At 41.1% G+C, this 25,103-nt stretch overlaps 2 protein-coding genes across 2 annotated transcripts in view; one reads left to right on the top strand and one right to left on the bottom strand.

The window, feature by feature from the left end:
• The first annotated feature begins 528 nt into the window (after positions 1–528).
• On the top strand, positions 529–9,688 carry hacd4 (3-hydroxyacyl-CoA dehydratase 4). Its single transcript, XM_085759326.1, has 8 exons — positions 529–576; positions 1,574–1,701; positions 3,378–3,484; positions 5,322–5,449; positions 5,532–5,641; positions 6,463–6,569; positions 7,802–7,909; positions 9,500–9,688. Exons 1-8 carry the CDS (start codon positions 529–531, stop codon positions 9,580–9,582), a joined length of 819 nt encoding a protein of 272 aa, XP_085615452.1. The 3' UTR covers positions 9,583–9,688.
• Positions 9,684–25,103, bottom strand: part of focad (focadhesin) — a 45,781-nt gene continuing 30,361 nt past the window's right edge. Inside the window, exons 26-42 of the mRNA XM_085759325.1 lie at positions 23,555–23,644; positions 22,572–22,722; positions 22,343–22,462; positions 21,271–21,393; positions 21,109–21,186; positions 20,241–20,312; positions 19,930–20,032; positions 19,757–19,837; positions 19,069–19,197; positions 18,806–18,921; positions 17,528–17,812; positions 16,663–16,752; positions 15,116–15,293; positions 13,725–13,822; positions 12,018–12,269; positions 11,857–11,932; positions 9,684–9,999 (exon numbers count right to left, since the gene is read on the bottom strand). Of these exons, the coding sequence (XP_085615451.1) occupies positions 9,926–9,999; positions 11,857–11,932; positions 12,018–12,269; positions 13,725–13,822; positions 15,116–15,293; positions 16,663–16,752; positions 17,528–17,812; positions 18,806–18,921; positions 19,069–19,197; positions 19,757–19,837; positions 19,930–20,032; positions 20,241–20,312; positions 21,109–21,186; positions 21,271–21,393; positions 22,343–22,462; positions 22,572–22,722; positions 23,555–23,644 (2,116 nt within the window). The 3' untranslated portion in view covers positions 9,684–9,925. The remainder of the gene's footprint in view (positions 10,000–11,856; positions 11,933–12,017; positions 12,270–13,724; positions 13,823–15,115; positions 15,294–16,662; positions 16,753–17,527; positions 17,813–18,805; positions 18,922–19,068; positions 19,198–19,756; positions 19,838–19,929; positions 20,033–20,240; positions 20,313–21,108; positions 21,187–21,270; positions 21,394–22,342; positions 22,463–22,571; positions 22,723–23,554; positions 23,645–25,103) is intronic.

Below are 25,103 nucleotides of genomic sequence, written 5' to 3'. Positions count from 1 at the left end.
TGTATGAAATTGTTTTTGTTTTTTTTTATAAACTTTATAATAGGTTTTCCTGTATAATTACAACATCTGAACCACATCTGATTTTATAGGAAGATTATAAAAACCACTGCTGGAATTAAACATCCCACAAAAACTGATTTATAAACTCTTCCTGAGTTAAAATATTCTTGCTGTGTTGTTTAGGAATAAATATGAACATGTTTTCTTTGCATTATTATTATTATTCTTATTCTTCAAGGTCTGAAAAGACTTGATATTTTTTGTTATTTAGACTAGTTTAGACGTTTTCAGCCAATAAAAGCTCTAAATGACAATATTTTTATTTCAATTTTGGGAGAAATGTTGTCAGTAGTTGATAGAATAAAACTTTTTTTTTTTTATTTAATTTTACTCAAACACAGTAGGCTAAAACCAGAGAAACTGATCATTTTGGGAGTGGTCTCTTAAAGGTCCCATATTATGAAAAACAGGTTTTTTCTGGTCTCTACATACATAAACTGGTCCTCCCTGAGCCTACCAACTCCTAGAATGAGGAAAGCAAACGGGTCCTGCATCGACTCTGCAGCCCACCGACTGGTAAAACGGCGCTCATACAGGCTGTTCAGACTCAGCTCCTGTGGTGATGTAACGACGGGAGTGAGGCCGGCCCCTCAGCGCGATAAAACGCCTACCACGTTTATTTCTATGGCTGCAGTGCACAGCAAGAAACTCCTGAGCTAAACTGATGAAATACCGACCAATTTTAAGTCATAAAGTGGTAATAATCTTTGCCGTGTACAGTAACCATTAGGGCCGTTGCTAGGAATTCTGGGCCCCCTTAAAGAATACTAAAGTGGGCCCCTGCCCCGTGACTTTTCCACTTTTTTTTTCTTAGACTACCTATGTATTATCATTTTTTATTTAGCCTACTTTGTTTTGATGCTAATGCAGCATTACTATGAGTATTAGTCAGGGTTTTATCCAGAATAAATCGGTCGTACAAAGATTAGACTACTGGGGGTTTTGTGGGCCCTACTGGGCGCTGGGCCCCTAGAATTATCATCACCTTTCTCCCCTATACAACGGCCCTGGTAACCATGTTACTTAAAGGTGCAGGCACAGAAACAGCTTGTTCTCAGTAGAGCTCATTTGAGCAACTTCTAGACAGCCGACATTCAGGACCACGGATCAGTTTGGGGCAATACATTTCGAATACAGTGTAGTTGGACGTCTGACAGCTGAGTGAAATTGAGTAAAAAGAGTATAATATGGGATCTTTAATTTTTTCCAGAGCTGTATGTTGTTACTTTATATGTACATATGTTCATTCAAAGTATGTACATGTACCCTAACCCATGTGTCTTTCTCCTGACCTCTGTTTCTTGTAGTGTTGGTGGAGAGGGGGTTGAGGGGGGTTGGACTATCTGATGTCAGCCTCTCACACATGGACCCGTTCACTTCCTCCCCGCTGTAACAGGCAGCCTGAGGAAACTCTAGAAAACACACACACACACATTGCAGCATTTTCTTCTACTTCTTCTTGTGCCTCCAGTTGTGCGAGGGGGGATGATGAGGTAACAGTGTGTGAGCTCAGCGTGTCTCACCGGGGAGAGGAAAAGAGAGAAAAAGCTGCTGCACGGTGGAGACAAGAAGGAAAAAAACAAAAGAAGATCCACATGGAGCTGTAACAGACAGACAGGGACCAAAAGACGGAGAATGTGAGTGAGTATTAACACAACAATATCAACAACATCAACATCAACAACACAGCAGCAGCGTCTGTGGTCTCACTGTGCAGGAATGTTATGTATTCAGGGTGTGTTGAGGAATGACAGAGAAGCAGCTCTCTCCTCTCACACTCAGCTCAATCACTGGAGAAACGACTTGTTCCGACTTGTAACTGTGTAGATTTTATCGTTTTGGGCTCTTTTTTTACATTTTCATACTTTGCATTACTATATGTTATATTGTCCCCCCCCACACACACACACACACAACAATCTAAGTCTACATCTGTGTTGGTGTGAAGACAGAGGATGTCGGTGCATGTCCTCGCGAGAAGCAGAGCTATTTAATTAGATTTATTGGCCAATTCATGACTTTACATCCGGGCAGATTTACTGGAGGAGGGGTTGGGTTTCATGCAGGGAAACCCCTCCAATCAGATATAATCTCTAATCTCTATTGATAAGTTCATGCTTAAAGAGTATTTTAATGTTGACACTTGTTGTGGTGGTGTGTTAGCAACTTTAACACAAACAATCTGTCTTCACTCTCTCGAACATGTCAGAGATGTTTTAATCTGTAGATGGAGACTAGAGATGGTTACTACAACAACCACACTTTGAGATATTAAACTCACTTCTACCATTTAAAATGATTGAATATGACAGATTAGTAATTGATATTCATTTCAAATGAAGAATTTATATGTTGTCCATTGATCTGATCCCAACCCTGAGGACAGTGGCAATATAGGTATTGTGGATGATTGCAATGTACTAAAAATACATGAAATCTATCTTATTACCGTCTATATTTGTCCAAATTAAGTGAAGTGTTCTGAAAATGCATTGTTTTACAATAATATTGTTTATTTAAACAATGGCATTTTAATGTATTTACAAAAAAAACCCCCAAAAACAGTTGAGAACCGTTCTGTCTTTAGTCAAAATTGGCACGATTTATCTTTTTCGTTGCTTATAATGCAGAACATTATAATTCCCAAAATAACTTTTATATTTTCCAAAGTGTTAAATGAGGTATTATTGTTAAATCTGTTCTGTTATGGGAAACAGTGACATTACTTAATATGTTGAAACAAACTGTTGTGACATGGGGAAAGTGACAGAGTAATTTTTTTATTGACTGGACAGTTTCACAAAATCACATGACCAAACCGGTAATAAAACCTTTTATTTTCACTATGACGTTTTTATGGGGAAGTGTATCGAATACTTCCCTCCTGAATGTGTTTTTTTTTTTTAACTTAATGGTGTCTAAAGGGTTTTAGTAACATGAGCAGAATGAAAACCATCACTGAGTGAGTTTCAGATGACTTGTTGTAACTGTCTCTACCTTAGTGGTAAAGTAATGCACACCTTTTAACACCGGTCCTTTAACATCTGCACATGTTTCATCGGTCTGTACTAGTGAACTATTTAAAGCTACAACAGTCTGGGACTCACTAAGGACAGTGACGTGCAGCACTTGAACCAATTCAGTTTTGTTTCCAGGAAATGTAAACATCTGAAGTTTGGACCTGTTGTAACAGGAAGGGCACATGACATGTGTAACCACCACGAGTAGCATTTACTGTAAGTGTGACGTGAAGGTTGCTACGTGAACGATACATAATCTGCTGATGATGATCTGTGAATTTTGGTTTTGTTTTGCAGGTTCAGCTTCAGGCTCATCTACATCTTCTCGTACAACCTCCTCCAGTTCTGCGGACACACATGGATACTGGCTAACACCATCGCCAGGTTCTTCATGTTTGGGCGAGGTGAGCTTCGTTTAAAGCAAAACTAATGAGTTATTCTACCAAAACAGGACGGTTTTACAACTGTTTTGGCGTTTAAAGGGATAGTAGCATTTTTTTAAAGTGGGGTTGTATGATCTACAAATAACCCCTAAGTACTTTAATTGCAGTAGAAGACTCTCTGCACTCCTCCCGTTAGCAACGCCAGCCCATAATAGCCCTGCCCAGAGATTTACAACATACATTGTTGTGAATGGACCCAAAGAAACAGCCTATTTTCATGGCCTAAAAGAGGTTTTACCTGAAAAAAAAAAACACAGTTCCATTGTTCGCTATAATATAATTTTTTCCAGCCCCTCAAAGTGCAGGAAAAACGCAGTTTTTATTTGGACCTCACCAACTGCTGATCGGCGGGCGCTAACCCTGGCCGGAGGGATACGTGAGTTGGTTAGGTCCAAATAAAAACTGTGTTTTTCCTGCACTTTGAAGGGCTGGAAAAAAATTATATTATAGCGAACAATGGAACTGTGTATTTTTTTTTCACGTAAAACCTCTTTTAGGCCGCGAAAATAGGCCGTTTCTTTGGGTCCATTCACAACAATGTATGTTGTAAATCTCTGGGCAGGGCTATGGGCTGGCGTTGCTAACGGGAGGAGTGCAGAGAGTCTTCTACTGCAATTAAAGTACTTAGGGGCTATTTGTATATCATACAACCCCACTTTAAAAAAATGCTACTATCCCTTTAATTGGTCGTATCAGGGAGAATGTCTCCTGTCATTGACACAGCGCCCCCTGCTGGCCTGGTATTAAACTACAGTATGTAACTTTACATCAACGCCTGTGGCCTCGCTATAAGAAGCTAGGTAGTGTGTTGGTCATGGCGGAGGAAGAAGAAGACGACGAGAAAATCCTGGACTGGATTTTACTGGTTGATGAGAGCTCAGAGAAAAGACACGATGGAAGACCGATGCCATCATCTTTCTGGACCAGTCAGTGATGTCTTTGTCGGTTACGTCGGCTTCAACTTGTCAACAAATGCTGGTGTAGGCCTACTTCTGTTTGTGAGTGGGATTCAATCGCGAATTTCCGACAGTACCACTAAAAGAAATTACACATCCGCAACTGTAGGGGGAGCCAGAGGGCAAAAACAACCAAAAACAGTACTGCATTAAAGGGATAGTTAAACATTTTGGCAAATTGGCCCATTGCATTAGGTTCGTTACCTTTAATTGTCGTTGCAAGCTATTTTTAGAACGGCAGAGCGGTGAGCTTCTCAGAGCTACTCTACGGAGGCTAATGGGATTTCTTGGTTTCCCTCATCAAACACATCAAATACACAATCCAACAACTCCAAAACGCTCTGGTGGACAAGTTGTGACCTGCACATTCACCACGCTATGAGATAATAGCAGAACGTTACCAGACAGAGTTGTTTTAGGGGCAAATTCATGCAAAACTGCTGGTGCATGTTCCTGTCGGGGGGCAGTTATACAGCAAGCAGTCTCTGTATCTCATGTGTCTCATAACGTTCTGTTATTATCTCATAGCATGGTGAATGTGCAGGTCACAACTTGTCCACCAGAGCGTTTTGGAGTTGTTGGATTGTGTATTTGATGAGTTTGATGAGGGAAACCAAGAAATCCCATTAGCCTCTGTAGCGTAGCTCTGAGCAGCTCGCGGCTCTGCTCCGCCGTTCTACAAATAGCTTGCACCGACAATTAAAGGTAATGAACCTACTGCTATGACTATAGGGATTATGGCAATGGGCCAATTTGCCAAAATGTTGAACTATCCCTTTAACTCATCAGTATCAATGCGATATCTGTCCTTTAAGCCAACATGTGATGGTTTGACGTTGCAGATGCCTTGGCCGACACCTTCTACTCCGTTGGCCTCGTCATCAGTCTCTGCCAGCTGCTCTCCAACCTCGAGCTCTTCCACATCGCCGATGGGCTGGAGAAAGCCAGACTCCTCCCTCGCTTCATCCAGGTGAGCGACCTCCTCGTTGATCCAGTCGTTTAATAATCTGAAGTTCTTCGTGTTTGTTGATGTTGTTTTTCGTCTGTTTCAGGTCATGGAGAAGAACCTGCTGCTGATCCTGGTCATCGTGCTCGAGGACCTTCAGAGTAAACCAGTCGTGTGTGTCCAGTTCTTCTTGTGGAACATTTTGGACCTTTTACGGTAAAGACCTCATCACGACCATAAGGGATAGTTGACCCAAAATTGAAATTTCACTCATTATCTACTCACCCTCATGTCGACTAAGGGCTGGGAGAAGTTTCAGAGTCCTCCGTGCCTTCTCTGAGTTACAGGGGGTCTCGGCGTAGCAGTGCATGTCCATATAATGGTTGCAAATGGATACCAACTGTCTTCGTAAGAAAAAGACACACCAAAAAACATCCAAATACCTCCATGCTGCTCGTATGTAATGTCCGTCTTGTATTGAAGCCCCGAAATGCGAAATTGTCCCGAAAAAAATTTAATGAATCTATATTTCAAGCTTGTTTTGTAGCGGAAGCTTCTCAAAGCTCCTCTTCCCGGTTCGTCAAATTTGGACGCACTGGGAAGAGGACGGACCCTGGTTCGTCCAAATTTGACGGACCGGGAAGAGGAGCTTCCGCTACAAACAAGCTTGAAAAATAGACTTATTTAATTTTTTTCGGGACAATTTCACATTTCGGGGCTTCAATACAAGACGGACATTACATACGAGCAGCATGGAGGTATTTGGATGTTTTTTGGTGTGTCTTTTTGTTACGAAGACAGTTGGTATCCATTTGCAACCGTTATATGGACAGGCACTGCTACGCCGAGACCCCCTGTAACTCAGAGAAGCCACGGAGGACTCTGAAACTTCTCCCAGCCCTTAGTCGACATGAGGGAGAGTAGATAATGAGTGAAATTTCAATTTTGGGTGAACTATCCCTTTAAAATCCAGTCCGTCTGTATTTTTTTTTTAAAGGACGACTGACGATTGTTACTGACTGTCCTGTGTGATGCAGGTATCCACACGAGCTGCTGTGTGCGCTGGACACACCCTCCATCGCCATGCTGTGGACGCGCTACACACTCTGCATCCCCGTGTACGTCCTGTCAGTCGCCACTGAAGGTACAGGAACCCTGACCCTTCACAATAAGAGCCTTTCCTCCTCACACGAACGTATCGAAGACGTTGTTGTGTAAGGGAACGTTAGTGTGTATATACAGGAAATGAGTTGGCAAAGCAGAGACGATGATAAAATGTCAGGAAGTGTGTGAGGAAAGCACATTCCAGTTCAGTGTGTATATATGTGTGTGTGTGTGTGTCCACTGCAGCCAAACACACACAGTGCCAGACACTGTTAGTCATCGCAGGAAACAGCTTTTACTATCAGGTTCTGACAGATAATCAATAATACGGGCAATGTCAAAAATATTTCCTGTTATATGCAACATGTTGTGTTATAAAACATATTTTCACATTACATGTTGCATTATTAAAGTTTGCGGTCGTTTCCTCCACGGAAATTTGGTCTCAACCTTCTCCTCTTGAGTTACAGCACTGAAAAAGTGTTTTTACAGACCACAGTGAAGTTAACCTTTGAACTTCTAGATATAAAATGTGATCAGAGACATAACAACACCTAAAATATAAAATGCAATAATGTCATTGTATTATAATGGAAGGATAATAGGGGAATTACTGTATGGAAATATTACGTAACCCTTTAATTTACAGGCCGCAAATTACATTATAATGTCAAGAAATAGGCAAGAAATAACAATTGATTGCGTCATAATGTCAAGAAATAACCAAGAAATAACAATTAATTGCATCATAATGTCAAGAAATAGCCAAGAAATAACAATTAATTGCATCATAATGTCAAGAAATAGCCAAGAAATAACAATTAATTGCATCATAATGTCAAGAAATAGCCAAGAAATAACAATTAATTGCATCATAATGTCAAGAAATAGCCAAGAAATAACAATTAATTGGGTCATAATGTAAAGAAATAGCCAAGAAATAACAATTAATTGCATCATAATGTCTAGCAATAACGGTCAACTTCAGAGTAATGTCAAAAAATATAGCCAAGAAATAACGATTGATTGCATAGAAAAAGCCAAGAAGTATCGGTCTATTGAAAAGACTTGGTGGAGAAAAAATTCTGGCCTTTCCCAAAACATTCAAAGCATGTGTAATCTTTTGCCTTTATGAAAAACATGACAGTACTAAACTGACCGTTATTTCTAGGCTATTTCTTGAAATTATCACGTAATTAGCGTAAATTAAAGGGTTACCAAATATGACATTTTTTGGTACTAAAACGTTGTGATCTGTTTGTGTTTGTCCAGGCGTCACGCTGTACCAGGCTCTATCGTACACTGAGCCAACTGCACTAAACTCAACCTACAACCACTTCCCTGTCGTCCTGATGATCTACCTGCCTGTTCTCGCTCTCGGTAAGACGACGTTCACGTTAACGTTCAGACTGTTAAAGGGGAACTATGCAAGTCCGGTTGCGTTTCCTCTGTTTTGCTAACCCTCCTCCCGGCCATGTGCATTTGTTTTCAACGAAGCTGATGATAAAGTAATCCACAGAGCGGTACATACATAACGTTATTTATCAGATAAGATGTTACAATGTATATTTGTGTAGTCTTATCTGTCATAAACAAGAGATTACGGTTATGGAGCGCATTTGGCATTTCGGCCAAGAGACGCTACGTTGAAGACAAAAAGCCTTCACTCCTCAGCAACAAGTCATTTAACCATCACAATTACTCCCAAGTTGCTTAATAAATGAATAATCTAAACTTAATAATGGCAAAAACAAATGTTGCATAGTTCCTCTTTAAGTGTTAAAGCCATAGTGTAGCTCCCCCTACACTTGTGGAGTGTAGCTAATTGGCTTTTACAGTGCCGTTATACAAGATTGAGTCGACAAACTAATGTCGAGGTAACTTGCAAAAACGTTACTCACCAGTCCAGAAACAAGATGTCGTCCGTGTTTCCTCCTGTTTTTTCATTGAGCTCTCACCAACCAGTAAAACCTTGTCCGGTTCCTCTCTTTTCTTCTTCTTCCATGAACGTCTTCCTCTACCTTGACCAAAACACTGAGAACAGTAAGATAGCTTCTTGTAGCAAGGGCACATAGATATAGCCTATCTACTGTATGGCGAGGACACAGGTGTTGACGTGATGTGATGTGTTCAGGTGTATGGAAGCCGGGTGGGAACCCACAGTTTTTCTGGCACTTGTTAACAACTTAAAGCAGAAGTAAGCAGAATGTTTGTGTTAATATAAGTCTTAAATAGTTATATCTTCCGACAGCAATCACTTACATAGAGTGTTTGGTCCGAAACACGGGTCTGTCAGTCACTCTGCTCTGCTGAGGGATGCGCGTGAATGTGGTGAAGTAGGGACGAGGACCAATAGATCCATGACGAGGGCGGGGGCTGCTAACTCCATCGGCTGACAAGAAGTTAGCCAAAACGACCTGATCGCTTACTTCTGCTTTAAGTTTAGTTTAAGTAGATGCATCCTAATCAGTTTCTAACAGGTGAAACAGGAATCTAGAAATTATCATTTTAATTTTCGAAAATGTTGAACGAGTCCATTAAACTAACAGAATTCGGAAGCAAAAGTTTATCAACCGGATATTATATATTTTTTTAAAAACAAACAACTACCGTAATTCCTGATCTTCGACTGTAAATAAAGATGGACGCAGCGGGGAGCATACATCAGTCCGACTGCCCAAAAGTCCGACGGCTCATTTCTCCGACTACCCATTCTACAGTGTTAAGGTTAGGTTTAGGGTAAGGTTAGTCAGACTGAAGTAAACAGAAGAGTTACGGTTTATCAAGGTATTAACTACTGTCTCACATTATATACCACAGCTGTTATTCTGTTTACAGCCATGTTTATACGTACACAGCATCTGCACAGACACATCTGTAACGGCCTGACGTTAAATACAAAATAACCAAAGACTCCTTTTTTTTGTTTTGTTTTTAGCCATCTTTCTAACAGTGTTGTCGTCCTTTCAGGAGCGTCAGTGACCGTGTGGCAGCTGCTGAAGGAGAGACAACGTCGCCTGGAGAGATGGAACAAGAAGTTGAAGAGGAAATAGACGTAAAAAATGTCCAGTCAACGGACCGTTTAGTTTCTTCCTGGAAATTCCTGGATAGTTTTTTTTTTTTTTTTTTTTTTAATTCAGTGAGTTTTGATGCGTTAAAGCCAAAAAAAATCAAATTTACAACCAGACCATTTAAAAAAAAAATCGTTACACTTTATTTTTGTATCGTCATTAATACTGTTTGACAGAGCAGCACTTTTTTTTGTTGTTGTAGCTGAAGCAGAGACGACAGCGGTGCAGTTTTCTTTTTCTTTTCTTCTGTGTCCACGTCCGTATGTTTACAAAATCGTTGGGAAGACTCGCCTCTGTGCGCGTTGTAACCATGGTTACGATGTGGTCACCAGCCGTAAGCTCTGGTCCACACGGCTTTCTTCTTGAACTCAGCGGACGACTTCAAGGCCAAAAGAGCAGCTGGAGGAGAGAGACAGAGACGGATAAACAGATGAAACACTCAGTAACAGAAACAGTTTGTTTCTCGCTCTTGTGGACGTGTGATGTACTTGAGGAAGAGAGAGGAGGAAGATTTGTGTTTTTGACAGTTAACTGTCGTGTGGCCAAACAAAGATGGCGGCATTTTTCTTCAATTAAATTTTCATCTCATTTTCATCATGAATCTGAATTCTTTGTTGAACCGAACGCAGCTTTTGTCGACATGTTGCACGTTATTGTTTAGTTTTTCTTTATCAACAATGTCACTGTTGTTGTAGATTTCAAACAAAACAAACATTGGGAAAGGATTTCTGGAGTCCAGAGTCTTTCTGGTGTTTTACTTGACAGTTGAAAAAAACTAATTATGGCCTTAATCCAACTAGAACAGACTTAAACTTAAACACCCAGATAATGCAATTGGAAACCGTTTTCTTCTGCATGTTTACGCCTTAGTCGGACTGAAACTGGACAACCTATGTGTGCGTGCTAGACGACACGAAATGGAGCACAGAAGTCGGCCTGAACCTGGCCAAAAACAAAAAAACAGAACAAAACAAAAAAACCCCCGGGCTGATGCGTCAAGTCAGTGCATTTCACACAGTACAACCAGTGAGAAGATGTGTTTCATGTAGTGGGGAAAGTAAGTGTGCTGATTTTTGCCCTTATTTCATTTGATCAAATGTAAATTAATTTATAACCTTTATAGTATTTCTAGATTTTTTTGGGTTGATTTTCTGTCTTTTTCTGTAAAAAATAAATGTACCACAAAAACTATAGACCGTCCATTTCTTTGTGGGGGAGCAAACTTACAAAAACAGCATTTTCCTCAATGTATATACATAAAAAAAGGAAGCCGAAGTCTGACCCGACCCGAGTCATTTGTTTATATTTTCAGCCTGGACCAGTGTGTCTGGTCAGGGACTGTAGCTGAGAACTCCGAGTTATTTATTTCCATTTTTTTTACACGGTGACAGAAAAGACGATCGGAAAAGGGGTCTGTATGAAACGACGCATATCGCCACCTAGTGTTGAGGAGGAGGACACAGTCAGTTGTTCGATTTTTCCTGTTGCATGTAAACTGGGACAGCGAAAGAACTCCAAAGAGACCGATCTCTGGATTCATGTTTCATCAACAGGAGCATGTGACCTGTGACCTGTGACCAATGAGGCGTCCTGTAGAGTTACTGTTAGAAACTCTCTCTGAACTCCCCTTCGTTTGTGTGTCTCAGTATTTTAGAGACGGTTTACACTTCAGACTAGGGATGTCATGATCACTTGTTTTCAAGATTAATTGTGGTATTAAACGCCACAATTAATTAATCGTAAAGATTCCTAAATACCATCACTTCCCAAAAAAGATTGTCGGAACCATATCGGCAGATGTGCGCCAAAATAAAGGTAAATGCTCAGATACTGGGCAATTTAACTAACGTAACATTGAATTGGTAGGAATTTAAATAGTGTCATTTGTATTTAAAAAAACAAAACAAAACAAAATAAAAAACGATTAAAATAAATGTAAACATTTGGTATAGATGACAATTTATGACCAGAATATTTCAAACGCTTCCCCTGGGGGTTTATAATTGGTCATATATTAATAGATAGTTACTACTTATAATACTTATATTTTATAAATATTGTAATTATATTTTGACTATATTTGATTTTACACATTCATAGTGTTGTGAAATTAATTAATGCATAATAATCGTGATAATCGTTAGCTACACTGTGATTATTTCTCCGACAATAATCGTACCAAGAAAATGTATAATCGTGACATCCCTACTTCAGACACACGTGTTGTATTCATGTGTGTGTGTGTGTGTTGTTCACCTTTGGCTGTGCTGATGGTCGTCGTCGACACGCTGTGGTCAGGAGCTTCTGTGATGCTGAAGAGCCAGTCGATGAACTGAAACACACACAAACACTTGTCGTCTTAAACTAAATCCCATCCTAAAATAAATAATTTGACCAGAACGTGCAGCGACACCGACCTTCTGTATCTGCCCGCTCCACGGCTCCTTGTCCAGAAGCAGGCCCAGGCTGTGGGGCAATCCCAGCAGGCACTGGGGCAAGGCTCGGTCACAGAGCGACTCCTCTCCGTAGAGACGGTGTCGCACAGCTCCGGGTTTGGCGTTCGCTTCCCATGGAAACCACTTGGCCCGGACGCCGTAGAGGAGCGGCATGAGGTGGTCACCCCAGGAAACGACCGCGGCGGCAAAAACCTGGAACAGGAAATCTGTGGCCTGAGGAGAGAGGAAAGAAAAAGAGGGAAATCGACTTAACACCGGGAAAAATAATATTTCTTGGAGTCTGTTAATACAGATAAAAAGGTGAAAGATTAGGCCAAGAAATATAGTATACACACAACTCTGGCCACTTTTGCTTCTGGAAAACAAAAGTTACGCACGAACCTCCACACAAGACCTTCTCTTCTCTATTCAAAATCATCAGTTTCCGACTCCCCCTGTAACTTTTTGGACTAGAGGAGTGAGATTCTGGTGGTCCGACAGACATTTATCCGTGTTCAGTTCGTATTCGATCATTTTCTAGGTTTTTCTTTGCCTCCTCCAACAAAAACCCTCCTTGTTTTCCTCCAACACCGGATTAATCAACAAATTCAGGTTTTGTGCTTCCCGGCCGGGGTTATTATAATCAACTAAAACTAGCAGTGAAAAAATAATTTAGTAAACTGAAATAAACATAAAAATGAATGTTTTTCTAAAAACGAGACCTAAATAAAAACTACAAACAAGGCAAAACTGAAAAACTAAATGAAAACAAAAAAACAGAATGACATTTTTAAAACTATAATAACCTTGTTGTGAAGCAGGTCGCACTCGTCACCTTCACAGCAGTTGCAGCCGGCGCAACAACGCACTCAGGCTGCAGCGACGGCACGATTCATCCTATTAGATGTTTTTCTACCACTTAAATGAGTTTAGAAACATTATTTTAAAGACGTGCTATGTAAAAATGTCTTCTCACTAGCGGTGACGTTGTAGATCGCAACCAACTGAATTGTATTTTTTATTCTGCATTCACGTAGAAAGATGGATGACAGCCGCTGCACGTAACGGGATGAACTAGTGGAAGATTCAAAGCTCACCAGAACACTTCAGTTTGTCGATGGGGTTAATTACTAATTAATGATACACACTTTTTTGAACGAATTAATTGATTTTTGCAAACAGACAACAAGAGAAGTTAGACACTGAGGCTTTAAGGTTGAGAAACTACACAGTGTTGCTTTTAAAACTCAACTTCTGCATGTGCAAGATAAAGGATCGATGCCTGCAGCGTGGCCTCGGGGGGTCGGGAGGGAAGACGAAGTAAAAAACCAGTTTGGGTGTGAAACTGTTGAAGAGGAGGAGGAGGAGGGAACGCCTCAGCTGCAGCAGCGTTCCCACCAACTTCAGGAGCGACTAGTTGTTCCACCTGAAGACGTGTCGACACCGACGACCTTCAGGCTACAACACACACAGCTCCGAACATGTAACATCTCAGGTAACACACACACACACACACTCGGCTGAGGAACACACACACACACACACACACACAGCTGAGGAACACATACACACACACACACACACACACACACACAGCTGAGGAACACACACACACACACACACAGCTGAGGAACACATACACACACACACACACACACACACACACACACACACGGCCGAGGAACTCACCAGTTTGACGTCTCCACCTGTGACCGGTGTCGCTCCGTAGGCGACGTTCCGGACGTGGCCCATCAGCTCCAGCAGCCACTCCGTCCGCCGGGACACGTCTGGAAAACACACAGGAGGAGGAGGAGGAGGAGCTGGTTCAGGAGCGTCCTACAGGCCGGACTGAGGCCACGCAGTCATTCATTCATTCATTCATTCATTCATTCATTCATTCATTTATTCATTCATTCATTCATTCATTCATTCGTTCATGCATTCATTCATACATGCATGCATTCACTCATTCATTCATGCATTCATTCATTCATTCATACATGCATGCATTCATTCATTCATTCATTCGTTCATGCGGTCATTCATTCATGTGGTCATTCATTCATTTATTCATGTATTTATTCATTCATTCATGCATTCATTCATACATGCATGCATTCATTCATTCATTCGTTCATGCGGTCATTCATTCATTCATGCGGTCATTCATTCATGTGGTCATTCATTCATTTATTCATGTATTTATTCATTCATGCATTTATTCATTCATTCATGCAGTCATTCATGAATTCATTCATTCATGCAGTCATTCATGAATTCATTCATTCATGCAGTCATTCATTCATGCATTTATTCATTCATTCATGCGGTCATTCATTCATTCATTCATACGGTCATTCATTCATTTATTCATGCATTTATTCATTCATGAATTTATTAATTCACTCATTTATTTGTGCATTTATTCATTCACTCACTCATTAATTCATGCATTTATTCATTCATTCATGCAGTCATTCATTCACTCATGCATTTATTCATTCATCCATGCAGTCATTCATTCATGTATTTATTAATTCGTTCATGCAGTCATTCATTCATGCTTTTATTCATTCATTCATGCAGTCATTCATTCATGCATTTATTAATTCGTTCATGCAGTCATTCATTCATGCATTTATTCATTCATTCATGCAGTCATTCATTCATGCATTTATTCATTCATTCATGCAGTCATTCATTCATGCATTTATTAATTCGTTCATCCGGTCATTCATTCATGCATTTATTCATTCATGCAGTCATTCATTCATGCATTCATTCATTCATGCATGCATTCATTTATTCATGCAGTCATTCATTTATTCATGCATCCATGCAGTCATTCATTCATGCATTTATTCATTCATTCATGCAGTCATTCATTTATTCATGCATGCATTTAATTCATTCATGCATTTATTCATTCATTCATTCATATTTTTCTTTTTAAAAAAAGCTTAGTGGTTCATGTTTTTTGTTCTATTGGGGTTATCTGTTTGTCCTGTGTTTTTTTCATTTTATAAAACAATAAACATATATAGTAGTATATATAATAGTAGTGAGGCTTCTTCTCTGACTTGTGTTGGCGCTGGTTGCCAGGCGACACTGGTAAAACGTCTGCAGGAGGATCCAGCCGACCCGGCGGCTCGGCCAGCCGCGGAGAACGCCGGCGATGATGTCGTTGAGGCCGAGCAGCGGCACGCGGCCCTGAGCGGTGAGGAAGGCCAGGACGAAGCACGTCTTCTCCATCTGGGGCTGAAAACAGGAAGCAGGGATTTAAATACCTGGAGTTAAAGATGCCATTTGTAAATTTGTATTTAGCTTTCAAAAAAAAGAAAAAAAAACTACACTGTTGCCCATAAAGTTGGAATAAAATATATATAGGGATATTTTTTGTTTCTATTCATGAAATGATTGTAACAATGTGATTTATTCTTGATAGATAAAGTGTAAATCCTCTCAAAACTGGTAACTGTGACTATGTAGTAAGTTAGTTAGTGTGTAATCATTGGTGAAACCTTATTACTGATGTGTATAAATATGAATATGAAGAGGAATGTGTCTGAAAACATTATTATATTATGTTATTATATGTTATATTATATTATTATTTATGTGTGGCAGTGTTACAGTGCTGTGAAAAAGTATTGGCCCCATTCCCGATTTCTTACCTTTTTGCATATTTGTCAGTCACACTTAAATGTTTAAGATCATATTTTTTTTAATATTAGACAAGGATAACCCAAGTAAACATAAAATGCAGTTTTTAAACGATAGTTTCATTTATTAAGGGGGAAAAAAGCGATCCAAACCTTTCTAAACCTGTGTGAAAAAGTAATTGCCCCGCCTTGTTAAACCTTGAATCAACTGTAATAAATCAAATTTATTGGAAAGCTGAGTTCAGTTTCACTGTCCACACCCAGACCTGTTCAATCAATCAAATGAGTGAAATGAAGGAGGCTGAGAGAAAAACAACCAACACATGACGCTGCGATCTCTTAAGAAATTCAGGAACAGATGAAAAAACAAAGTCATTGGCATCTGTCAGTCTGGAAATGAAAGGGGCAAATATTATATTATATACTTTCTCACAGCTCTGTAGCAGCTGCATTCAAATCAATTAACAGTTGTATAACGTGTGAAAATGTTTTTTTTTTTTCAATGCAGCTGCTAAACTGAACAGATCACTGTCCATTTTTCAACTCTGACTCTACTCTTGTTTTAGTGTTTTATGGTTTGCTTTTATAAACATTGCTTTGTCTGTTTTATTTATTTTATTGCTTTTAATTGTTTTATGTCTCTAAGTACAGCACTTTGTTTTCAACTACGGTTGTTTTAAAGTGCTATATAAATAAAGTTGAGTTGAGTTGAGAGTTTTGTTCATCGTCTGACTACCAAACAAACAGAACAAAGTAAAAAGTGTTTTAAACTTAAATCTGAAAACTCTTAATGTTCCTGGTGTGATTCACTTGTTGATAATTTCACAGGTGGAGTCAGAAACCGTTCAAACACACACTCGTTTCCTTCCTTCCTGACTCTCCGATAAGACGAATCCCTCCATCTCAGTGTGTGAGTGTGTGTGTGTGTGTGTGTGTGTGTTGGGTCAGTAACACTGTAGCTCTACCTCAGTGACTCGGGTGATTCGCTCGATCTCCGTGTCCGACATCTCAGACAAACATCTGGCCGCTCCTGTGTACAAATCCACTTCGTCGTCCTGAAACAGAAAGATTCATCTTCAGAAAAACAAAAACTGCACAAGCTGAACTAAATGAGAAGATAAAATTTGTTGTTTTTAAAGGGATAGTTCACTCATTATCTACTCACCCTCATGTCGACTAAGGGCTGGGAGAAGTTTCAGAGTCCTCCGTGCCTTCTTGGAGTTACAGCGGAGCTCCGTGCAGCACTGCATTTCCATATGACGGTAGCGAATGGAGCTCACTTTTCTTGTCCAAAAAGACACACCAAAAACCATCCAAATACCTCCATACTGCTCGTCTGTAATGTCCCTCTTGTATCGAAGCCCCAACATGAGAAATTGTTCCGAAAAAAATTAAATAAGTCTATATTTTAAGCTTGTTTGTAGCGGAAGCTCCCAGTGTCTCAGTTCACTGCTCTTCCTGTGTCAGTGCAAATCTCACGCTTCCGTTACAAACAAGCTTAAAATACAGACTTATTTAATTTTTTTCTGAACAATTTCTCATGTTGGGGCTTCGATACAAGAGGGACATTACAGACGAGCAGTATGGAGGTATTAGGATGTTTTTTGGTGTGTCTGTTTGGACGAAGAAAAGTGAGCACCATTCACAACCGTCATATGGACATGCAGTGCTGCACGGAGCCGCCCTGCAACTCAGAGAAGCCACGGAGGACTCTGAAACTTCTCCCAGCCCTTAGTCGACATGAGGGTGAGTAGATAATGAAAACGAAATTTCAATTTTGACTGAACTATCCCTTCAAGAACCAGAAACCTCCTCTGACTTGTTTTCTACCTGGATGTGGTTCGGCAGGAGGCTGAAGATCTTCTCGGTGGTGGAGCAGAGGATGCTCCAGCAGTTACTGGGGGGGTTGGGCAGCGCCATGGCCTGAGCGAGGCCCCGCAGGACGGAGCAGCGCAGCGACTGGTGCTGCTGCTGCTCCTCCTCCTCCTCCTTCTGTTTCTGGTGGTTGTTGAACTGCTGCAGAGCCAGAGTCTCCACGAAGAACTGGAGTTTGTCCTCGGCCACGTGCTTCATCCACAGGCCCAGAGACTCGTACAGGTGAGTTCTGGTCTGAGGCTGCAAGGCAAGGCAAGGCAATCTTATTGGTATAGCCTGTTTTTTACAAACAGTTTGTCTCAAAGGGCTTTACATGACATCGTAGCAACATCCTCTGTCCTTAGACCCTCACATCGACTGAGGAAAAACTCCATAGAAAACCCTTTTAACAGGGAAAAATTGGAGAAACCTCAGGGTGCAGGAGGACGATGACAACAGGATCAGTTCACTAGTGGCGCCTGCTGGTAGAAACTAGTCACTGCAGCCACAGCGTTCAGTATAAATACTGTATCATCATGAGCCATAATGCAAACAACTGACACTGTATATGATTTAAATTCACTTCTTACTGTTATCACTTCATTTTTACACGTTATTCAAACAGGAAATTCTGAAAACTTCCATCTGACGTTAAAAAATTGTTGCTTAAAGGGATAGGTCAACATTTTGACATGACAATTTTGGCAAATTGGCCCATTGCCATAATCCCTATAGTCATAGCAGTAGGTTCGTTACCTTTAATTGTCGGTGCAAGCTGTTTTTAGAACGGCGGAGCAGAGCTGCGAGCTGCTCAGAGCTACGCTACGGAGGCTAATGGGATTTCTTGGTTTCCCTCATCAAACTCATCAAATACACAATCCAACAACTCCAAAACGCTCTGGTGGACAAGTTGTGACCTGCACATTCACCACGCTATGAGATAATAACACAACGTTACCAGACAGAGTTGTTTTTGAAGGGAAATTCATGCAAAACCGCGGATGCGCGTTCCCGTCAGGGGCAGTTTTTCAGCAAGCAGTCTCTGTATTTACCTCTAAAACAACTCTGTTCTCCAGCTCTGCTCCGCCGTTCTAAAAACAGCTTGCACCGACAATTAAAGGTAACGAACTCCTAAGACTATAGGGATTATGGCAATGGACCAATTTGCCAAAAATGTTGAACTAAACTGAAGTTTGAGAGGAAATCTGTGAGTGTGTGATGTTGATGCTGGTGCAGCAGGTTCCCGTCTCTTACACTGAGGGTGTAGACCAGAGGCGGCGACAGCCAGGAGCCCAGGAAGAGAGATGCACTCTGGGAGGACTGAGCCTGACTCGCTGCCAGGACGACGCACTGATGCTGCACGTCGGCTCCTGTAGAAGACAAAACAACGTTTCAACAAGAGTGTATAGAGTTTATGGAGCCGCTGAATTAATAAAGTATTTATCTATCTATCTGATCGTCTACAACAACAACAACGACAACAACAACAGCCACCACGTGAGGACTGGACGTGTTACCGAAGCTGAGCCTCATCAGCGGAGACAGGACGGCGCTCCAGTTGATAGGCGGGTACTGGAAACTGGAGCCGACCGAGGCCAGAGGAGTCAGAGCGGCGTTCACCGCGGCCGGAGGAAACACCTCTGGACCTGGACGAAGGACGGAGAGAAATAAAATATGAATGGATTAAAAACTTCACGTGACTCAGGTTCGTGTTGATGAGAAGATAAAGAGTCGCTGCAGGTTTCAGTTAAAGGTAGGACTTTTGAAAAACACAACGATACCAAATTAAGACCTGTTTTACTTCCAAGAATGTCGAGATTTAAAAATATAAAATCTCAGAAAAGCAGTAAGGACAAAGACACTCAAAGTTTATTAAATTATAAGGTCGGAAAAGGAGAATTAGAGTTGATTATTACAAGTAAGGTAAATGAATCTATTCTCTTTTCTCACAGTTTGTTGACACAGTTTGCACCAGTTTCCATGGTGGTTTTGTTTTGTAGTTTCATCACAGTGGGACAAATTCAAATATTTCCCAATTATGCATTTAAAAGCTTTTAAAAGCAACGTTAAGATCTCAACCCAATCAGTTTTTAAGAACAGTAGAAATTGTATTTCAGATCTTTTGAGAAATACAATTCTGAATATTTATATTTATTTAAGACATTTAAACACTTTTTTAATAATCCACTAAACCGGCCCACTGACCTTTCTTTCCAGCCTCTGAGATGAAGTCGATGACCGACCTGAGGACGCTTTTCTCCGGGAGGTAACTGAAGTCCTGAGGAACTGAGAGGACGAAGACAGAGAGGAAAATCAACAGAACAACACAACAGCAACAACAACAGATGAATAAATGAAGTGGTTTCAGTTTAACGTACCTGCTGTGTGACTGTGGCTGGTCGACATGTGGGCCAGATGCAAGTGTCCGACCAAACAGGCGCTGTTGGACTGTAAACCGATGGCTGCTGAGAACGTGATGATCTGGTCAACACAGATTAATGAAGAACAAAAGAAGCATCACTGTGATTCAGGTTTTGTTTGTCTGGTCTTAAAAATATACACAAAGTCGTCCTGAGGGGGGCGCTGGAGGACAGCTGTCAGAGCAGAGCCAGAGACGAGTTTATACCAAGAGGATTTGACTGTTTTTAATAGTAAATATAAATTAAAAAAATCTAAATGTGAAACCGACCTGTGTGATGGCTCGGATGACCTCGTTCAGTCGACTCTGCTGCTGAGAGGAAAGTTCCTGCTCACTGTTCAACTGTAGAAGAAGAAGAAAGGTAGACGTTTGTATTAAAGTTCCTTCAAAATAAAGGTAGATATTTGTATTAAAGCTCCATACGGTATAAAGGTAGATGTTTGTGTTAAAGCTCCATACAGTATAAAGGTAGATGTTTGTGTTAAAGCTCCATACAGTATAAAGGTAGATGTTTGTGTTAAAGCTCCATACGGTATAAAGGTAGATGTTTGTATTAAAGCTCCATACAGTATAAAGGTAGATGTTTGTATTAAAGCTCCATACAGTATAAAGGTAGATGTTTGTATCAAAGCTCCATACAGTATAAAGGTAGATGTCCATGTGTAGTGTGACTATAAAGCAGCTCTAGGTTCTATATTAACACTGTGAAAGTATCAAAGCCTCAGTCCACAGAGAAATGCACACAGCCTGTATTCAGAAACTGAGCCTTAAAACCAGCCGTCAGGACTTCCTGTCACTCTGTGATGTCACAACGAAGCAGTCACCCTAAGCCACGCCCACCACCATCCAACAACTTTGTAGGATTTGGTTTCTCTGAGTGTTTTATTCTGAAATCTGCTCTGTTTCTTAATGGATCACTCAGAAAACAGTCAGCCAATCAGAAGAGAGACTCAGAGCCTCCTCTCTTCTGATTGGCTGACACCTTCCCACTGTCACTAAAGCTCCTGATAGGAGATATAAAACTACACTGAGGTGGTTTTCAGTTCTTAAAACCCCAAATTCATCTTCTTATGGATCAAAACTTCAAATAAAACACAGAAAAAGAGAAAATACGAAGTAGATACGGCGTATCTCTCACCTGGATCAGGTAACTCTCAGATCCGACCAGAGCCACGAGTCCGTTGACGGCAGCCAGTCGCTGCATCGTAGGACAACCCTGGAAAAAACAAAGACAGCTGCTCTAAAGCATCTGCAGGGGGAAAACAGACTGGATGTAAAGTCGTTCTTTAACCAAACGCACCTCCGTTAGTAGGATCTTTATCCAGGCCGCCAGCAGTCGAGGTTGGATGTCCTCAGCTTTGCCGTGGCCGGACAGAGACAGGCCGTGGACGACCAGGCCTAAAGCCAGAGAGAAGCCCGGGGTCTGGACACAAACAGAGAGATTATTATTATTATCATCAATTCTCAGGCGATTTTAAACAATTTAGTTCATGTTTTCATTCATTTGAACCAGATATTTATGTTAAATCTGCACAGGCCGACATAATCCGAAATGTAAACGCCCTGTTACTTTTTATTTACTGAACATGTTAAGTCAGTGTCTTATGATGTTGAGCACAGAGGTGGAAATATTCTGTTTTGGGTGGGAAAACATTGATTCAGTGACCAATCAGGCGGTTGCATCGATCCAAAAATGAAAATGTCAATCAGAAAGCAATATGTATCATTATTTGTAACACGTGCCTTTATTTTGAAATTCCCCTGGCACATCTGAGGGATGAGGATCTGCTGCAATTTCTTATTTAATTAGCGGAGACGCGAGTGTAGCTAATTGTTACAATCTAAAAATATTCAGTTTGAGACTCTAAACAGGAGAAAGAGTCACATTAAAATTTAATTTAATGTAAACAAAAAGGAATTTTTAATGTTCTTTCAGTTTTATTTAGTAAAACGTGAAACTTGTTAAGCTCAATAAATCAGAATGTGACACTTTAAAGTGAACAGGAGGCAGATTTTTACGAAATAAAAAATAGATTGTTATTCATTTAAATGTCACGCTGTGCTCAGAAATAAAAACGCCAAACGATATTTTAGTTCTCTGTTGTGATTTTGCGTTGTTTCATATTATATCACTGATCTCTGAATCCAATCCAATCGAAATTAACTTTGCAAAACTGGCAAAGAACATCGAATCGCTGTCCACAGAAACAAATAAAATAGAAACTGACTAGACACAATATTGATAAATATAAATTTTTGTCCGATTTAATCGATATCATATTGTATCATGATGAAATGATTGTAAAACATCTGCAAACGACTGTATATTCATAAATACTTCAGACACAACAACACAACAGTCTCCTGCTGACCTGCTGACTCTCCTCCGTCAGGCTCCGCAGCGTGTTCATGACCTCCTCGGCCTTGGCGGCGTCGACGAGGCCTCCGCTGAACGCCGCCACGCCCACACAAGCCACCGAGTACGCCAGCACCTGCACACACACGGTCGGAGTTACACACAGAGTTTAGTCAAGTGAAGTCATTTTATTATGTTTTGGTTTGTGTTTGTGTGTCGGAGTGAAAGTAAAAAGCTGTGGTCACCTCCTGCATCATGCGTCCCTGCTGCCCGCCGCCGTCCTGCAGGTTGGACAGGAGTCTGTCCAGCGTCTGAGTGACGTGGACGTGCTGCTCCCTCTGCCCACTGGTGCACAGGGCCGCCAGCGACAGCCCCAGACCCAACATACAGCCGGTGCTGAGGAGACCAGAGGCGGTGTGGTGTTAGTCAGACTGGATCCATGGAGGATTTTACTTCTGTGTCTCATTTGTGAACTTCAGTTTATAATTAGTTCAGAAAAATATGAAAAATGTATGATTTTTCAAAATAAAAGCATAAAAATACTACTTATATATTACTTTTGTGTCTTTTTTTAAACAATTAATGCCGTGTTGTTGTCTTATCTGTATATTGTGTCTTGTCTTCTCAACATCATTGAAAATGAGGGCCTGCTCTCGATGATTCTCGAGATTAAATAAAGGTTGAAGATCATTTGTGAAGTTCAATTTATAAGGGAGTTGATACGAACACATCACTGCAGGACTTACATCAGGAGTTACATCCTACACTGATTTTTTCAAATTAAAAGCATAAATTGAATACTAATAAATATTAAATGTGGATGTTATACATTTGATGTGTTATTTTCTCCATAACAGATGATTTTTCCGATATTTTTCACAAAACATCACTCAGTTTCTAGTTTTCTTTTTTGATTCCCATTCTTCAATGATCAATTATGACCAGCAAACGATCAAGTGTTTGATCGATTTGTTTGCTTTGTGCTTTTTGTTGTATGTTATTGTTGTCATCCTTCTCTCTAACCACTTTTAATGCTTTTTATTCTTGTTTTTTATCATTTTATTATTCTTGTGTCTTCGATTATTTATTTATGACAATTATTTATTGTCACTTTTGTGCTAAATCAACATTAACAAACATTTTGCTGTTTCAACACAATAAAAACGAAGCCTTGTGTGTTTCAACACTGTAAATAAAGTTTTCTGTCATTGAACCGTGTGACACTGACTTGTACTCCAGCTCGGGGTTGAAGGAGCAGGTTTCCAGAGCGTCCAGGGAGCCGCGCAGGAGGTCGGCGTCCTTCTGCGCCGAGACGTCGCTGAGGAGACGGAGACAGAGCTCATAGTCAGTCACAGAGATCACAGGTTCGAGTCCCCCCCCCCTCCCTGTCTGGACCGGTGTGAACCTACCTGAGGCGCTGGTGGTGCAGACTGGACAGAAGGAGGAAGAGGAGAGAGAGAGAGAGGAGGAGGAGGAGGGAGGAGAAGAGGAGGAGGAGGAGGAGGAGGAGGAGGAGGAGGAGGAGGAGGAGGAAGAGGAGGGGGGCAAGGAGGAGGAGGAAGAGGAGGAGAAGAGGAAGGAGGAGGAAGAGAGAGAGAGAGAGAGAGAAAGAGAGAGAGAGAGGAGGAGGGGGAAGGAAGAGGAAGAAAAAGAGGAGGAGGAGGAAGGAGAAGAGGAGGAGGAAGAGAAGTAGGAGAGAGAGAGAGAGAGAGAGAGAGAGGAGGAGGAGGAGGAAGAGGAGTAGGAGGAGGAGAGAGAGAGAGAGAGAGGAGGAGGAGGAAGAGGAGTAGGAGGAGGAGAGAGAGAGAGAGAGAGAGAGAGAGGAGGAGGAAGAGGAGTAGGAGGAGGAGAGAGAGAGAGAGGAGGAGGAGTAGGAGGAGGAGAGAGAGAGAGAGAGAGGAGGAGGAGGAGGAGGAAGAGAAGGAGGGAGGAAGAGGAGTAGGAGGAGGAAGAGGAGGAGGAGGAGGAAGAAGAGGAGGAGGAGGAAGAAGAATAGGAGAAAGGAGAGGAAGAAGAGGAGGAGGAGGAAGAAGGAAGAAAGAGGAAGAGGAGGAGGAGGAAGAGGAAGAAGAGGAGGAGGAGGAAGAAGAATAGGAGAAAGGAGAGGAAGAAGAGGAGGAGGAGGAAGAAGGAAGAAAGAGGAAGAGGAGGAGGAGGAAGAGGAAGAAGAGGAGGAGAAGGAAGAAGGAAGAAAGAGGAAGAGGAAGAAGAGGAGGAAGAGGAAGGGGAGGGAGGAGGAGGAGGTGGGGAGAGGAAGAGGAGGAAGAGGAGGAGGGAGGAGGAAGAACATGGGGGGGGGCAAGGAGGAGGAGGAGGAGGAGGAGGAAGAAACAAAACCTTCACAAACTGTGACTGACGTTTAGTTTGAGCACATTAAAGACAAAGTGTGTAGCTCATCTGAACCGTGTTAGTAAAGTCGTCGTAAAGTCGAACAGACCAGAAACAATGTTCGGCATCTTGACTTGCACCATTATTTATACCCGATTGTATTAAATTCTATTGGGTAACACTTTATTTTAAGGGGTCCTTGTTCCTGTGTATCTACCTAATTAATTACAGTGTAATTACCTATGTAACCGTATGTAATAACATGTACTTACATTGTAAATACATAGTGTATTTTGGTGTACTTACAGGTCCTTGTTACACTTGTAATAAGAAAGGCTTGTGCAAAGAGAGAGGCCACTTTGGCATTTCTTATTACAAGTGTAACAAGGACCTGTAAGTACATTTTATTACATACGGTTACATAGGTAATTACACTGTAATTAATTAGG

This window comes from Trachurus japonicus, chromosome 18 (assembly GCF_045865225.1).
Source record: "Trachurus japonicus isolate A0001 chromosome 18, Traja_1.0".
NCBI lineage: Eukaryota > Metazoa > Chordata > Actinopteri > Carangiformes > Carangidae > Trachurus > Trachurus japonicus.
The sequence above is the reverse complement of the archived record's forward strand: the minus strand, read 5'-3'. Positions and strand labels throughout refer to the sequence as shown.